Source organism: Cynocephalus volans, chromosome 7 (assembly GCF_027409185.1).
Source record: "Cynocephalus volans isolate mCynVol1 chromosome 7, mCynVol1.pri, whole genome shotgun sequence".
Classification (NCBI taxonomy): domain Eukaryota; kingdom Metazoa; phylum Chordata; class Mammalia; order Dermoptera; family Cynocephalidae; genus Cynocephalus; species Cynocephalus volans.
The window spans coordinates 88,220,799-88,236,834 of record NC_084466.1 but is presented as its reverse complement, the minus strand read 5'-3'; the positions used below and the strand labels follow the sequence as shown (position 1 = coordinate 88,236,834).

The window sequence follows — 16,036 nt, the reverse complement described above, 5'->3', positions numbered from 1 at the left end:
GTCTCCCAGATGGGGGTGCGTGTGCTGGTATTTCCCAGAGTGTTCTGGGAACCAGCACTAGCAAAAGATTCTATGTCGAAAAAGATAACGGAATGCTGGACTAAAGTTCTTTACCGCAGAACTTTGGAGTCTTTAATTTGCTTACAGATATGGAAGTACCCAAGGGCTAGGCAGTCAATGGTGTTTCCCAAATACATCAGAGAACCTCGGGGCACTGTGGCACCTACTCTGGGAAACCACTAGCCCAATTTGGTGGATTTCTACTGAATGATGTACAGAGAACCCAGAACAAAGTATGTTTATTACTCATTCACTGTGGTAACTCTAAAATTTGCCAATCATCAAAATCAAACACTGTCTTCTTTAGATCAGAAGAAAAAGGACATCTCAATGGAATCAAAACCTTTTATTCAGAATAAGCATTAGCAAAATGCATAATAAGCCTCATAAATGCTGGGCCACAGAGGACTCAGAAAGAGATTAGAAAATAATTATAAAAATATTTTGCTACAAATAACATGAAACTCAATCATCAGCTGTAAAATGTAATCATATGTAATCACCCTGAAAATAAAAGGTAAATCTCTTCAGACTGCGCAGGTGGCAAGAAACCCACAGCCCCCAGAACCCAGGTGCTACTGTGACATCCACACCCAGCGCTGGGATCCAAAGTGACTGGGGACCACGCTGTCTCCAGTGCTGGAGGCAGCAAGCGCAGTGGAAAGCTCAGAGCCTGGTGCCCCACTGGGCTTCTCACTGCCTTACAGAGATTTGATTAAATGCTTATAATTTGTCCAGGTTGGACTTCCAATGACAGGATTGACGGCAGCTCTCCAGGAAGTTCACTGGGGCTGCATCTGACGCTTCAGCGCGGCAAGTCTCATGAGGCACTTGTCCCGCCACTGCCTCCTGGCAGCTAAGTGCTCTGCGTCATCAGGAACCTTCATGCACATGGCCTGGGAGAGGGAAGAGAAAGCAATCCACCAGGAGTGTAACTGCTGTTCCTACTTACGCAAACTGCACATAAATTGCTTTCAAAGGCGAAACATAAGCTTTCCATATCTTCAGAGACCTAAGTCCCTCGGAGAGCAGTGAAAGTGAGCTACTGGCTCACTGGTCACACTGCTCTTGAGATGTCCCGGTGACATGAAGGAATCATGGACAGCATATTCGGAAAGAGGAACCATCAAAATTAAGGGCCAAGATTCTAGCTACAGATAAAGCCCCACCTGCCAATGCTTCCATTAAGCCGCAAGCTTCTCTGCAGTAAGTCTACGCACCTGGTTAACTTTCTCAACCGTGGCCCCAGAAAAATCTGGAATGGGTCCAAAAGTCTTCAGGACACACTTCATGCCTTCGCTGTATCTGTCACAGTAGTTTAACATCCCTGAAAAGATATGAAAACAAGAATCCACAGTATCAGCAAAAATATTCTACAACTCCACACTAAGAAATGTGTTGAGCAGGTTTTGCCCCAGGGTCAGGTTAATGACATTCTTCTCTTCCTGCGGATAAAAAAAAAAAAAAACAGAGCTAGGAAATACATCCGCTGGCCCTGGGGAAGGAGGACCCTCACCGTTAGTCACCTTCCATGCTTTCTGTCAAACCTTAAAATCCTGAGACGCCCTGGGCCCCTCATGGGACACTCCAGCCAGCCTGTGTCCACAGACTGATTTGTTGAATATCACAGCAAGTCCTTGATTTCACCAAAAGCATCACCTTCAACAATGGATCTGTACAATTACTTGTGCACATGGCTTGGATGCATTTTCTAAGAATCAGAGATGTCACAGCTCAAGCAAATCTGTGGCTCATTTTAGTCTTGTTCCATGAATTCCAGTTACTGCTTTATTGGGTATTAAACAGAGAAACTGCAGCATGGTTGTATTTCTCAAGCAGGCTTGGGGACGGAATAGGCCAAACTCCGCAGCATGCAGCCTCACCATGCACAAGTCTCCACCACACCTGCTGCTCCCCAGCCCTTAGGAGCCAACCAATTTCTCAGATTCTAATGATTTTGGTGGAGAAACACAGGAAGAAGAGGCCCATCCTGGAAGTTGAGGCAGGGAGCAGTGTGATCCCCAGAGCAGCTGTGGGGCGAGGGGGGCTGAAGCTAAGGCAGTACTTGGGAACCCAAGGCGCATGCGAGGAAAGCACACGTCCAGCTGCGTCGGCTCCCCCACCCGCCGGGCAGCCTGCCCCGACCCATCAGTTGTGCAAACTCCAGCTTCCCCTCACATTCCTCCCCTCCCCGCTGCCCTGGGGCCAGGGCCCACAGTGCTCAACAAGTCAAGTGAGAGCCAGGCCCAGCATCACGGCAGAGCAGGCCCCACCAGGAGCAGGGCCGGGCCGCCCACTGTTCTGCCTCTGACCTATTTCCAACATCTTTCAAAACCAGAAAGACTCAGCAGCGGGTCAGCAGTCAGGCTAAGAGGACAACAGGGGACAAGTGAAACTGTAGAATTTGCAGAGACCCCGGGCTTGGCTCTTCCCACCCAACAAATGCTAAGTATGATTAATGTAAAAAAAAAAAAAAAATTAGCAGTGCCAGATACCCTTAAAAAAAAAGACAAACAGCTTCTTTTAGTTTTGATTGACCTGCACTGACATGAAAGCCTAAATTCACTGCATTTCTATTTTATTTGCATCAAATAGTTTTCCTTCTCTCAGTGTGCCAACAGTTCCTTAGAAGAGAAATTGTTTTGAAGGGTAAAAACTCAAACATACCAAATTTTCTGACCTTAGCACCTGCAATTCAGTGGTGGATACTATCTTTTTAAAAATAAGGGGTTTCATTTCATTTAATGTGTTAACTTGGCAATTCAGGGTTCTGGAAGGCTCCCTAAATGTCCCAGCACTGGCCAGTTATCTTAGATGGTTTAGCATTTCTGGAGAACAGAAAACAATTATTTCCTTTCAGAAATTAAGTATTTACTTCATTTCATCTATTTATTTATTCAAACTAAAGATGATAAAATCTAGACACAAATACAGTTTATTCCTTTGGGGGCAGGGTGAGCAGAGACACAAGAATTAAGTTGGAAAGATGTTAGAGGAAAAGAAAATGGGAAGGTTTGCTCTAGCTATGTATTCCAGTACCCACTTGCAGGGAACATGGAAGCTCTCTCAGGAGCCAATCACCCCGCCCCCACGCACTGAGTGCCAGGGATCCAACCATGCAGCACCCTCGTCTCTGGATTGCTTTACATTCCCTGAACAAGGGTTCATCTTTCACTGACCCTGTGAAATCACTTGAATCTGCCAGTGGTTTTCTAGAACTTTCCTTCCCTACTGCCTTTTGTAAAATTTGTAAAGTTGTAAAGGGACGGTAAAACTCTTTACAGTACGATTCACAATCCACCCCCCCCAAACTGTTCAGGAAACCAATAAAAATTTCAGTCTTACTGATATAAAAACCCTTTCGGGAACATGCACTCCAGGCTTTCGGGATGTGGAGCCCCACTGTCTGGGGCGAAGTTAAGGAGCCCGCACCACACGCTATGAGATGTGCGCGGCCTCCCACGTCATCCATGGAGAAGCCAGGCACCCTGCCAGGGCTCCCAGCTGCCCCAGTCCGAGGAGTTCACGGTGACTCATGCTCACAGCAACGGCCCAGTACATTCACGACTGGTGCTGTTGTGTGCAGTATCTCCCCTTCCATTTAGAGAGGTGTAGGAGGATTTTACTTTATTTTCAAAATAACTCTGGCTTCTCTGCATGAGAGGAGAATTGAGTGGGGAATTAGTCTAAAATACCAATTTCATTAGAAATGGAAAAAAAACATAACCGAACCCACTTCAGCTTGCCTCCCACTAGCCATCTTGGCCCTGCATTCCTGTCTATCTAGCCTTCCCCTATATTTTTTCTTCTTTTCTGTTCTCTCGGCCTCTGTTATTACAAAAACACTGGTAGAGCTTTTAGAAGACTCTGAACCTAATTTCTTAAGAGATGCTTATATGGAAAAAGAAAACAATGGGAAACATGGATTTTCCTGAGATTAGATCTGGCTTCTCTTGCTGCTTTCGAACTTGGGATTCTTCAGCTGTGAGCCCACAGTGGTAAGGAGGTGGGTTTTCTTGAACCTACAGCGAACCCCAAGGTATACAGGCAGGAGTCCTCCTGTCTGCATTTATGGAGCAGGCACTGTGGTGGCCGCACCTGGGGGCACAGCCTGCTGTGACGTGCTCATGTGTCCACTGGGAAGCCACGTGAGCCACTCTGGTATTTGGTTTCTTGGAGAACACTCACTTGCTGCCCACACCAGAGTCTGGTTTTCATGCAGCTTATGAACCCACACCCAAGTAAATTCACTTGCTTTTAAGAGACAGGTTTCACAGAACTTACTAAGGAAGATCAAAAAGGGCCCAAAGCACAGAGTGACATTATCTAATTCCTCTTCCCAGGATCAAATTCCCACCTGAGTGAGAACTCCCAGGGTTGGAGGCAGCACCGACCCGGGCCCCTCACCTCCCATCAGCTCACCTTCCTACTAGGAATACCAGCCCCACATAAATGAATCAACCCTCTCCCCTAGGTAGGCATCTCGATTAAAAAAAGACAAGTGTCTACACATAAGAGGAAATTTTGTGAGGCAAAACGGTGAACTTCCACCTCTCCTGGAGGTGATTTCCAGGGGCTGCCAGATCTGAGTTACTGTCATTTCACAATAGAACAAAACATGGGAGGAGCCCACCAGGGCCAGCCGGAGCAGTTCTGGCTGCTGAGCCTACTGGTGTAAAGCTCAGCAGAGAAACAAAGCAGACAGTTAAAGTCAGGCACCCGACTCTGGAGGCTTCTCTAATCCACAGCAAAAAGCCCCTAATCTGTTTTTGCTCTGTATCTCTCTCATGTACTTGTGAATCTTTTGAGGAGAATAAAATAAACTAAAAACAAAAAAATGTAGACGAGTAATAAGTTCAACTCTGTACGAGCACATTTACTAAGGACTTAACACATGCTGGCCATCCCACTAAGTTTTCCCACTGGTTTAATTCTCACTCCACTTCCGTGAGGGTGTTCTTATCCCCATTTTACAGATGGGGAGGTGGCCTGAACTTAACCAACATGCCCAAGGCTGTGCAGTGAGCAAGTGGGAAAATCAGGGCAGACCCAGGCGAATGTCTATTCTGAGAGCTTGTCCTTCAAGGATGTTGCTTTAAAAAAGTAGCCAAAAGACTGGCCTCCTATTTTTCAGGTACTGTTTGATTAGATTTAAAAACAAACCCTAAAATATCTGCACTAATTTTAGATAAACAGTAGCTTTTAAGACTGATAACTCCCCTTAACCTGAGATGCTGGCTTTATGAAAACAATATCAAAAAAAAAAAAAAAAATTCTCCCAAGTCCAATCTTGATATGCTCTGGGTGACACTGTGAGGAATAATAAACATTTCCATTGGTCCCCGCCAGATCTCATAACTGTCTAACTCTGGACTTTGGAATGCTCTAAAGTTGAAAACTACATCCGTCCGTCATCATCACATTAAGCGAATTAGGTTTTCTTATCATATCTGCTTTGTTTGAAAATTGTTACGGGCCTCCTTCCTGTCTGCCACCCCATGTGATTCTTGAATTTCTGGTTTCATTTGCTTCTGTTTCTATTTGAGAGTCAAAGCCGTTCTCAGTTCTCTCCCTATCAACTTCTCATGATACCTCGATTATCTTATTTTTGTCAAGAAAAAAAAAGAAAGGAAAACATAGTGATGATTAAGAGTGTCTACGTACATTTCAAATGTTTAAACATGCTCGCCACGTATGAGGCTCTGCTTGAAAAAACATCTGAAATTATTGAAGACTTTAATGATGCTTCAAAACTCATTCCACTTGTATGAGGGCATCATTCTCACATTATCTTTCCATGTTCAGTTGTTATCCCCCCATAGAACATGCTAGTGCTGGGAGAAATCCCCCCTTTGCTTCAGCTACTCCTGGCAACATGCGGTTTTAAGGAAGATGCCAGCCGTTACTGGACTGCAGGTGCATGGCGCACATGGCAATCCCCTGAAGAGATCATAGGTGCACCTGCCGTGTGCAAGGACACATCTAGTCAAACCGCCTGGAATTATTCGTTGGAAAGCTTATTTCACTAACTACTCTAGTGAAAATTGACAGAACCATTACCAAAACATCATGGAATTACAGAACTGAAATCAAACAGACTGAGAGGTCACCTATACCAACTTCCCACTTCCCTGCAGGAACTTCCTCTCAACACCTGAACATCCCACAGGTAGGCAACCAGCTTCCCCTGCTCAGCTCACCCACTCACAGCACAGCTCTTTTTCTGACATCAGCTCCAGTTACTAGAAAGTTCTTCCTGCCATGTACTCAGCCCAAACCTGCCTGCCTGCCATTTCCAGTCTTTCACTCTGGTTCCACCCCCACACAAGACAGGAACACACACACCCACACCTGACTCTGGTCACCTTTTCTGGAAAAGCCCCAGTTTCCCAATATCCTTTGTTAAGTGTAGACCATGGAGCTGCATCTATTATTCCCTTTCTCTTTCCCCATATGTTTTACAAGTTAATATTACTATTAAAATAATATTTGGTAATTGTAGAAATTTATGACAACACAGAAAAGCAAAACAATAATAAAAGTTAACTGTAATTTCAACACCAGGAGATAGTCAGATAATAACATCTAAGTGACATCTTTCCAGATTTTCATATATAGCTTTTTTGATTTATTTTGTTTTAATTTGGTATAGGTTTTATTGGTTGGTTGTTTTTCAAATGACCATTCCTTCTTTCTGGATGGCTTAGAATCTGGTTGACGGGGTTTCATTCTCAGGAGCTCCTTATCCTTTTCAAGTTATCTGTCTTTCAGAGTTACCAGGCCCTGGGCTCATACCTCCCCCCACCCCCTTCTATGGCATCGGCTGCTGGGTGGCGCCTAGCCGCCCTGCTGATGGGCCCTGCACCGGCCTGTCTGCGCAGCCCCTTCCTGGCCTCCCCATCACTCTGGGCAGGAAGCCCCAGCGCAGTGAAGCGCACCCAGAGCTGCTCACACCCAGGCACAGAAGAGGCGCCTGTGGGTAAAGTCTGCACCTCTATCCTTCTTTTCCTCTTGTTTCTGTAAATAACTTCATCTTCCTCAGCAAAGTCCTTCTATCATGCTGGATGACACGCAGCCACCTCCGTCACAGCACCGTGTCTCTCTCCCTCTCCTTCTCACCTGAGTGAGCCCCATGGTTCATGAATTCCACGTGGATTTCCTTCTCAGCACACAGTGCTCCACGTCCCAGCCAGTGCCTGTGAACTACCAGGGCTGGCCGTCGTCTCCTACGGATGCTACTGTTTCTATTCACATGTCAGAAAAGGCAAATTTGTTCACAAAACCCATGAAAACACCACCAGCACAGAACACCCACTCGGCCCCAGACACGTACCTTCTGCGTTGAGGTGCATGGTTTCCAGGGGTCCGATGAACGCATACCGCATGCCCAGCCCTTCCGACATGACCAGGTCGAGGTCGCAGGGAGACACCACTCCTTCCTGAACAGAAAATGGGCAGCACACAGATGAGTTCTCTGGAAAGGTAATTTTGTCACTATCGCTTCCAGTCTAACTTCTTCACAGCAGAATCCCAAAATACCCTCCAATGCACTTAACAGTATTTTGATCAAGTTTTGCACGACAAAACTTTTAATTATAAATGGATCCTGAAAAGAGACTATGCTGTGAAATGGACAAATACCAATTTGCCTTTTCCATGTCTGCAGCCCACCTGGGCTTGAAGTCTTTTCTCTTCCTGTCACCTTGCTGCGGCCACCACCCTGCCTCCCCTCCCCACCTGCAGCTGTAGAGATGCGGGAGAGGCTGAAGGGCAAGGGAAGGCAAGGACAGGGTGCTGGAGGGAAGGGGCAGGAGGGTTCTCTAGACACCTGCCTAGGCCCTGGGGGAGTAAGATCAGAACCTTCAAAAGGACTGGGAAGGAGCTTACCAGGAGGCTTCACCTGCCTGCAAGTCCAGTCTTGTTAAGCTTTTAATGAGTTTGTAAAAAATGATATTCTTTAATGGAACAAAGTTTAAAACCATGAGCGTACTTGCCAAGGTGGGGCCCTAGAATCCCTGCAAATGTGAATAACAAAGCACAAGGCAAGCTCTTCTGTGCTGGGGTTAGACGTCCATCAGCCGTCTGTTCTCTGGCCTGTTCTGGACACAGCCGCACGTGGCTTTGGGAATGGAGCAGAAACACACAAGTGTATGTCTGCGCAGTCTGGCAGCTCACTGCCGGTTCCCTCCCATCGAAGGACATTTTCACCTTGGGCATTTCGACCATCAGGAGGGCAGTGTGAGGGAAGCTGTCATATTTCCCCCTAAGCCTTTGCTGGTCAGACTAGCAGTATTACTGTGGAATCTGCCCCTCCAGTCTCATTTCCTGAGTGGTTTCTTTCACAGAGCTCTGTGGGGACAGAGACAGCTGCCACCCAGCAACCAGTCCAGGCCTGCCATCTGTAAGAGGCCATCGACCATGGGTATGGTGGCCCCTGCCAGCCCTCAGTTGGGGGGCCTGGGTTCCCCTACCCCAGGGGCACATCTACAGGCCATGCACCGGCTCCCAGCAACAGGCTCAGGCAAATGGCCCAGCAGCCATGGCCCCGTCTCTCTGGCTTAGGGCAAACCTGTGGCCTTTCTCTGAGAGAGCTGTCTGTCATCCTCCTGTGAGAGGAGCGCCTCGTCAGCCTAAGGAAGGGCTCTGAGGCTTCACAGGGGAGGCTTCTGCCCTCCAGGTGACACTTCCCACACTTCAAAGGCAGCCAAAGCAGTCACCAAGAAGTTGAGAGAGGAAAGGGATTTGCAACCCCCCTCCCATTGTCACCTGCAACTCAGCAGCTGAGGGCCACACACAGTGGCCTCAGGGCTGCATGACTGTTTGGACACCTGAGTTCATCTGAAGAGAACCTGTGGAGAGGAGCAAGCCAAGGAACCAGGATGAAGACAGAGCCATGCCACCATGAGGGGCAGGCGCGACCTTCGTGTGACAGAGCACCTCCATCTTAAAGAGCCGCTTTCTATTTAGCATGGTTGTGTGCACAAGCCATGCAGAGGGTTTGGAGAACAGTCATAAAGCAACCCCCCTAGACCACTGCACCCATCTTCCCCACTGCAACCTCGTCCCTCCTTCCCAGAGGCCAGCGTCCTGCCTTCTGCAGTAACTGCTTCTCGACTTTTAAGGCTGGTCATCTAGGTTCACATTCCTCAACAACAGAGTTTGCTTTTTGCCTGTTTCTAATTTTCTTGGAAGTGGAGCCACACTGTATGCATGCTGGTGTGACTTGCTTCTCTCAACATTATGCCTTTAAGATTCACCTATGCTATGTGTGGCTGTAGTTTGTCTTCATCTCGCTGATGTATAAAAGTCACAGTTTACTTATCCATCCTGCTGTTCATGAGCATATGGGTTGTTTCCAGCTTGCATCTGGGACATGGGGCAGCCTCAAACATTCCTGCACATCGCTCCCAGCCCAGGTCCAAGAGCAGAGCTGCTGGGGCCAGAGCAGGCCATCTCCCACATTGCTAAGCAAGGCTAAACTGCTCTCCAAAGTGGGTGTGCCGTGTCAGCCTGCAGCACAGCATTTGGAAGAGCCCCCGTCACTCCATGTCCCCTCTAATGCTTTGTGACATCATACTTGCCAAGTTTTGCTTTGGTAGGGTGCAGTGGTTCATTTGCTAAGGAGAGCAGACTAATTTACTCAGTTCACTCAAATGTTGAAAAGTGTCACTTCTCATAGCAATGCGGCAAGGGGCAGGGCGCATCACTGAGAAGCCCAGAACCATCAAGAAATGGTTCCTGCCTCTCCTTCTCCCTTTGGTGAGTGCCTGCAGCAGGAAGGGTGGCTCTGGCCCTCTCTCCAGGCTGCCTGGAGGCCTTGGCTGCAGGGTTCCTGTACCCCGTGGGCTCCGGAATGCTGTGCGAGGCAGCCAGGCGGGGCCCACAGACTCTCCCTCGTCCTTGGTTTCCAGATCAACATTCCAAAAGCCCTAAGTTTTCATCAGAGCATTCAAAGTGTGAGGGATGTAAGTATGGACACCATCCTATACTTGCAATGCTATTTGGCTTGGCTCTTTTCTTCTAGAAGTGTGTTTAGTATTTTCAGAGCTGATTCTAAGAGGATTTCAAAATACCCGAAAGGTGAGCCACCCAACAGTAGTTCATTTTTGGTTTGTAAGCATCATGTGAGTTAGCAGTACCCTGACTGAAGCCCAAGGAGGACATCCCACCAGGGGACACCACCACCCCTTTCCGCACGTTCTCGGCTCTTTCCTATTTCATCTACAGTCACCATTCACCAGTAGAACAAGTCAGAAGAGGGAAAAGTGTTTTGATATTTCCTGTTCCTCACTCCTTTCTGCCCCATTTGGAATTTCTGAACTGGATTTCTCAAAGCTTGAGTTTCACCAAGATGCTAAATCTAGAGAAAGAAAATGATCCCAGAGAGGCTCACTGACAAGGGTTTCATGTCGCTGAGGCAGACACTGCAGTTTCTCCCTGCTGCCCTCTGAGGTGAACTAAAGGGTTCACACGCACGATTGTTGAGGCTCAAGTTTCTTAATTTTACTGTGAGCTCAATTCTACCCAAAGCTCTGTGACATCCGTGACTCAATATTGTAACAATCGCAATAGACAGCTGTGGTGGCAGGACAGGCAAAAGTGAGTGCTCCTGCTGACACTGAACCGATGAGCGAGTCACTGGGAATGTGCAGTGCACAGCACACATATTTGGAGACTGGAGCCCCGCCCCAGTCCAGTGTTTCTGTGGTTCCGTTAACATTTATCATATAGCTTTCATACCTCCTACATTTGGTGGTAAAACTGTCAAGTCACACGGACAAAGAAAAACCCCAAGTGGCTAAAAGACTCCTACAACTCATATAGAGCAATGAATGCTAAGATAGCTGTTAGTGCAAAGCCTGGTTTTTCTACCATGTTCTGAAAAATCACAGGGCGAGGAAAGCCAGACAGAGTGGTAAGGAATCCCCTGTACTGAAAAACACCTTGCCTTTACTTACTTTAGTTAAAACCTGAGGCTAACCACAATCATCTACACAGACGCACAGCCTAGACATGTGCTTTGCAGCCGGTGTGCGGGTACTGTAAATGTCCAGGCACGAGGACCCACACGACCCTCACTCAAGAAGCAAGAAGAAAATGCAAGATAGTTAATAGCGTACTCGACGTCAGTGATACACATTTTAAGTACAATTAAAGGTTTCAGAATGTATCAGTCAGGGTCCTACCAGAGAGACAAAACCACACACACACACACACACACACGCACGCACGCACGCACGCACGCGCGTGCTCTTATTTCAAGGAACTGGCTTATGTTATCATGGGGCTAAGTCAGAAATCCAAAGGACAGGCCACCAGAGGTGCAGGCTGCCGACTCGGGAAGGAGCAATAGTGCGTTCAAGGGCAGAATTTCCTCCTCCTCGGGGAACCTCAGTTCCCTTGCAAGGCTTTCAACTGACTGGATGCAGCCACCCAGATTACGGAGGCTAGCTCCCCAGTCCCACTCTCCTGACTCCACTGTCTCCACAACATCCCCTGCAACACCCACACCACGCCTGGCTGTGTGACTGGGCACTCTTGCCCAGCCAGGCCGACCTCTTGGGGTGGAAGCTCCAAACCCGCTCCTCTCCTCAAGGCAGAACGGAGGGGAGAGGATGCCAGACATGTCTAGTGATTAACGTAAGCCAAAGGCTGACCTGGTCCTTCGGACAGACGCGGAGGCAGGGTTGGCGGGGGTCCTGGGTGGCGAGGTACAGGGCGCCTGATGCATGCCTCCCTGCGGCTCCTGTGGTGCCGGTCACCAGCTGCACAGGACTGCGTGGACTCCTCCCTGCCCCGCTCACGAATTCTCCCATCCGGTTCATGTGCTTTTGCACACCCTCATTTCCACTTGCTTCTCTCCTTCTTCTTCGCGCCAGTGTTCCTGGGCTAGTTCTGTTTTACTAATTCCCAGCTTTCCATCTTCTATGTTGTTTTGCTCTACTTTTCCCCACACTCAGTCCTGAATTTTCACATTTTCTTGTGCAGATACTCCTTTAACTCTCCCACTGCATCACCACCAGGAACGCAGACTTGCTACCCAGGAATTTGGATGAGGTTAGAGGCAAGTCCTTCCACCTTCCTCAACCAGAGCTGTCTGGGACTACATGGTTCTCTCAACGGAGAACCAACAGAAAAACGAGGAGTCGGGAGTCAGAAGAGGTGTTATCTCAGGTCAGTGTCGGGTGAGGAAAAGTGACAACGGGAAGTGGGGACTCTGCATCCTCAGTCCCACAAGGCAACGCAGAGGAGGCGCTGGGCTTCTTTCCTGTCACCCAGGTCAGGGACCAGGAGAAGAGACTCAGAGTGTCCACCTCAATCTCTAGTTACAGCAAGGATGGAACAAACTCAAACTTCAGTGACTTCCCCAGCTCCAAAGATGTTCGAGGGTGCAATCACTGGTGCAGAAGCCACTCAAGCGTGAGCCAGGGCACTGGACTGTCCTCTTAGAAACACCCGACCCCACCGTCCTTGCAAGTGGTGCAGGGAGTAACAGAGTCACGGTCTTGAAGGTTAAATTGGGAACTATCACAGTGTTGGTGAGTCTCTCCGGGAAACTAACTAGAGCTGCACAGCTCCCTCCACATACACAGACTCACGTTTTTGTCCTCTATACTCTCTGTCATACTCTGCTTCTCCTACCTGCAACCTGAAACCATCCCCAAAGCAAGGGCGCAAAAGACATGAGCTGCTGTCCCCTCCCACGCCACCTTCCAGGGAGCGGGTGAGGCCAGGACGAGATCTTAACGAACAGAAAACGGAAGGGCTGCTGAGCGGGGGCCACTGCTACCCACAGCGGGGCCTGTGAGCTGCTCGGCTTCTCGCCAACACCTGCAAGCTTTCCCAGAAGCAGGACACAGACATTCCTGCAGGATGACACGGGCAGACTGCACACTCTGGGAGAGCTGACTGAACATGCACTGAGCTGATGCAACAAGAAACTGAGTCACAGCCATAAAAACACATCCCATCAGCAGCCCGCTGAGGAGATGCTCACTCAAGGTGAGTTGTGAAACGTGAGGGTGAGTTGTGAGGCGGCCTGACAGGACGCCATGCGCACCGGCGGTAGCAGGCACATGCCCTGGGAGGCATCTTGCTATGTTGGTCAAGTCATAAAAATGCTCCTCTCTGACAGCGAGCCCACTCCTGGGAACCATCCCATGAAGTGATGCCACCAGAAGAGACTGTGGGTGCAAGGAGAGGTCCACTGAGGCATCACCACAACAGGAAACCTGAAACTACCTTAGAACAATCCCAAAGGGGAAAGCTCAGATTTTTTAAAAAGATGAACTGGAAGAAATATCATGAAGCCATTAAAATGAATAAAAACTCAAGCAAAGTGTTCATAATAGAGACTCGACAAGAATACAGGAAAATGAAAGCAGTTCGACCTAGGACGGCAAATATAGGTGGCATTTTTACTGTTGAATTTTTAAAAAACTTTTACATTCAAACAAACCAAAAAATGGAAGGGAAAAAGAAGAAAGACTTTGCCCTAGTAAGAGCTCTAAACCAATGACAATTTCCTTGTGTACTTTTTGTAGCATGCTGCCCGTATAACAATACTTGCATAGGGGAAAACAATGGTGTTGCAAGAGTCTGAAAGAAAGATTTTAACCTTAAAAACGAACTCAACAACAAAAAGTTTCCATCCTTTTGCATGATTGTGAATGAGTTTACTACCATTCAGCAAAGGGTACCTTAATTGAGGGGTCCTCCAGGAATAAAGTTTTTTACAAAGAGCTTTGAACCATACAGTATAAGCCCCCCTTCAAAAATAGCAGCCCAGCACAAGCCCCATCTCTGCTTGTGCACCATCATAAGCACCCAGTGGGGTGTCCCACCTCTGCAGCCCCACGTCCAGATTCCATCTGCAGATGATACAGGAAAGGAAGGCTGGATGCCAAGGCAACAAGGGCTGTGCAGTTTCACTAGCCACCTCCAGCCCCCTGCTCTGCCTTTTCTCTCAGGGACCCCTTGCCCCTTCTGTCCTCTGTTTTGGGGCCATTGCTCCTGCCTGTTAACTTCACAACTTCAAACTGAAGGAGCTGAAATCCGTCATTTATATTCACTGACTGATCACCTACCTATCGGTGATGATTTGTAGTAAAGTGCAACAGGAGCAGCATTTTCATTTACAGGTTTTTTTAAGAGTTGTTAGAATATTAGCATAGAAACTTTGCAGGGCTTTTTAAAAAAATGAGTATGCAGCTGATGCTATTTGTTTGACTCTTCATGGGGATGGAAGTATTTCAAATAATACATCAGCAGAATCTCTCCTTTCCATATGGTTTTGTTGCTCGCCAGTGACTACTCAGAAAATAGCATCCCATAAAATAATAAATACTGTTATAAAAACAGTCTACTTCTTACAGAAAATTTCTGCTAGAAAGAGTTCTTTCTATTTAACTGATGACTTCCAGCCAGCAAATAAAGTTTCAGATAGAACAGAATTTTGGTTTCTGTGGTGGCTGGCATGGCCCTGGTGGACATCTGTACTGCCAAGAACACCGCAACACACAGATATGCTCTCATGCATCCCCAGCCAGGGCCGGAGTCACTCAGTATGCGAGAGCGAACGCGGCTCTGTGCACTGGTGGCTCATGGCTCCCAGCTCGATGTGAAGGTTGGAAAGGTTTACAAATATGCTCAGACATCACTTCTCTACATAAAGCCACAAGCCTTTCTGGAAGAATCCTGCCCTCCTGGAACCCCATGTTCCAACAGTCTGCTGTGTGCATCCTGACACGCCTTGAGTGGAATCTAGATAGTCTCTCCAACCAGAGAGCCATATTATTTCTGTGAAAAATGTCACTGGAATTTTTATAGGGATTACACTGAATCTGCAGATTGCTTTGGGTAGTATGAACATTCTAACAATATTAATTCTTCCAATTCATGAACACGGAATATCCTTCTGTGTTTGTGTCTTTTTCAATATCTTTCATTGATGTTTTATAGTTGTCAGTGGACAGAGCTTTACATCATTGGCTAGATTCATTCCTAAGTATTTATTTATTTTTTGGGAGGGTAGCTATTGTAAATAGGATTGTTTTCTTGATTTGTTTTTCAGATAGTTTCTTGTTAGTGCATAGAAACACTACTGATCTTGGCATGTTGATTTTGTTTCTTCAACTTAACTGAATTTGTTTATCAGTTCCAGCAGTTTTTTGGTGGTCAACATTGTCAGCAAACAGAGACAATTTAACTTCTTCACTTATTATTTGGAAGCCTTTTATTTCTTTGTCTTGCCTAACTGCTCTGGCTAGAACTTTCAGTACTTTGTTAAATAGGAGTGGTGAGAGTGGGCATCTGTCTTGTTCCTGATCTTTGAGGAAAAGCTTTCATCTCTTCCCTGTTCAATATGATGCTAGCTGTGGGGATGTCATTTACGGTCTTTATTGTGTCCTTCTATACCTAATTTGTTGAGACATTTTTTTAATCATAATACTGAATTTTGTCAAATGCTTTTTCTGCATCTATTGAGATGATCACTTTTTTTTGTCCTTCATTCTGTTAACGTGGAATATAACATTTATAGATATGTGTATGTTGAACCATCCTTGCACCCCTGGGATGAATCCCATTTGATCATGGTGAATGATCCTTTTAATGTGCCATTGGATTCAGTTTGCCAGTATTTTGCTGAGATTTTCAGAGGGCCAGACTACATGCAGCCCATGAATGGACTCCTTACCTAATTGGAGCCTTTCCAGGAGTCAGTGCTAGACACTGGACACTCACTGGTTCATGGCTGTGGGTTTGATATAGTTATGGGGCTCCCGGCAAGATAGCCTTCCAGTGCTACCCTACAGAAGAGAAGCACTGCCATCCCTCATTGCCTCTGACTGAAGGTGACAGGTTGCTAATAGGGAGCTCTCCACCTTTGAAGCCAACAGGAAAACAGGTCCCAATTAACTGGGAGGCTGGTCCTGGTGAACGTCGTAATGCATCTGCTCAAATGGCCCTACAGTCC

At 47.2% G+C, this 16,036-nt stretch overlaps 1 protein-coding gene across 1 annotated transcript in view; it reads right to left on the bottom strand.

The window, feature by feature from the left end:
• Positions 1-391: 391 nt before the first annotated feature.
• Positions 392-16,036, bottom strand: part of CRYL1 (crystallin lambda 1) — a 150,341-nt gene continuing 134,696 nt past the window's right edge. Inside the window, exons 6-8 of the mRNA XM_063102914.1 lie at positions 7,394-7,499; positions 1,281-1,387; positions 392-956 (exon numbers count right to left, since the gene is read on the bottom strand). Coding sequence (XP_062958984.1) covers positions 843-956; positions 1,281-1,387; positions 7,394-7,499 — 327 coding nt within the window. The 3' untranslated portion in view covers positions 392-842. The remainder of the gene's footprint in view (positions 957-1,280; positions 1,388-7,393; positions 7,500-16,036) is intronic.